This window comes from Cyprinodon variegatus, unplaced genomic scaffold (assembly GCF_000732505.1).
Source record: "Cyprinodon variegatus isolate N-32 unplaced genomic scaffold, C_variegatus-1.0 Scaffold1676, whole genome shotgun sequence".
NCBI classification, from domain to species: Eukaryota; Metazoa; Chordata; class Actinopteri; order Cyprinodontiformes; family Cyprinodontidae; genus Cyprinodon; species Cyprinodon variegatus.
In genome coordinates this window covers 87,370-88,629 of record NW_015152129.1, presented here as the reverse complement: position 1 = coordinate 88,629, position 1,260 = coordinate 87,370, and the positions used below count along the sequence as shown (strand labels likewise).

At 38.0% G+C, this 1,260-nt stretch overlaps 1 protein-coding gene across 1 annotated transcript in view; it reads right to left on the bottom strand.

Annotated features, from left to right (window-relative positions):
• Positions 1-1,260, bottom strand: part of LOC107104280 (F-box-like/WD repeat-containing protein TBL1XR1) — a 59,336-nt gene that overhangs the window by 13,456 nt on the left and 44,620 nt on the right. The window contains exon 3 of the mRNA XM_015404248.1: positions 604-705. Coding sequence (XP_015259734.1) covers positions 604-661 — 58 coding nt within the window. The 5' untranslated portion in view covers positions 662-705. The remainder of the gene's footprint in view (positions 1-603; positions 706-1,260) is intronic.

Sequence of the window (1,260 nt, the reverse complement as noted above, 5' to 3'; positions counted from 1 at the left end):
TACCTGTCTTTTTTGTGCTTTAGGAAACAAAGTACCCTATATTTTGTGGATGTACAGCTACATTTCTCATGTAAGTTTTAGGTGCAATGAAACATCCATCCTGCTGGATACTGAACGTAGCTGAGCAGGAGAAAGTCAGGCCAGTTTAACCACTGGTGGATCATTAGTATCAACTGAGAAGCAAACACATGGAGTCTAGTTAGATTTAATTAGGTGGAAACAGATGGTTTGTTTCAGACGTTCAAAAGGAAATAAAATCAAATCTCTAAAAATGAGATAAAAAGCTGAGACACTAAACAGCAACTCAGAGCCTCAGCCTTCGTTCGGCTCCGTTAAAGCTTGTTTATGGTTTCATTCCCAGCCCACATCGACTCCGTTTGCTAAACAAATAGTTCTTCATGTTCACCTTCAAGAATATTCTGTGAAATAATATGTTCACTGAAGGTGTGATCAGCTGCTTGTGCCAATAATGAATTAAAAGTAACAAAAGAGATTAAGTCTGAGTAAAACCACAGAAGATGGAAACAAAGACCTGCTGAGAAAGAAAGCTTTTCTTTTTAAACGGCTAAAGGATAAAAGCCTGAGGGAAGAGGGGGAGGATACCTGATTCCTGTAGGTATCTGTAGACCAGGAAGTTGACCTCATCACTGCTAATGCTCATCTTTAATCCTGTTACACCATGAGGTCAGCACGCACACTCCTAGCCTGAAACACAGAGAGAGGATCATCAAAGGCAGGAAAATAAGCAAACATCACAGAACCATAGAAAATGTGTTAGGAATAAATTCATCCAGCTTATGAAATAATCACATGTTAAAACAATACATACTAAATAGTTTAATGAGACTTATTTGTTTGGACTCATGTAAACAAATGACAGGCTAACAGTTGTCCTGTTAAAGTACATTTATACTAAATTACTAAAACCGTGACATTCTGATGATGCGTTCAAATCAAGCGTGTCTAGGAGAAATTTCCCAGATCTTTTGGTGGCTTTGCTCTGCAGTGCATTAGCTGTGGCTACGGCCTGCTAGCTTCACCGCGCCATCAAATAGGAGGAGCTTCTATCTGCTCATTGGTTCAACTCAACAAGGCGGACCTGGATTTTACTGAGCGAGTCACAGAGCTTAGCAGATACAGGGTTTAGACAGGAATGAGTAACTTTAATGCTTTTTTAATGCTCTTAAAAATAATTTTAATGCCATCAACAAGTACCCATGATTCTCATATATATATATATATATATATATATATATATAT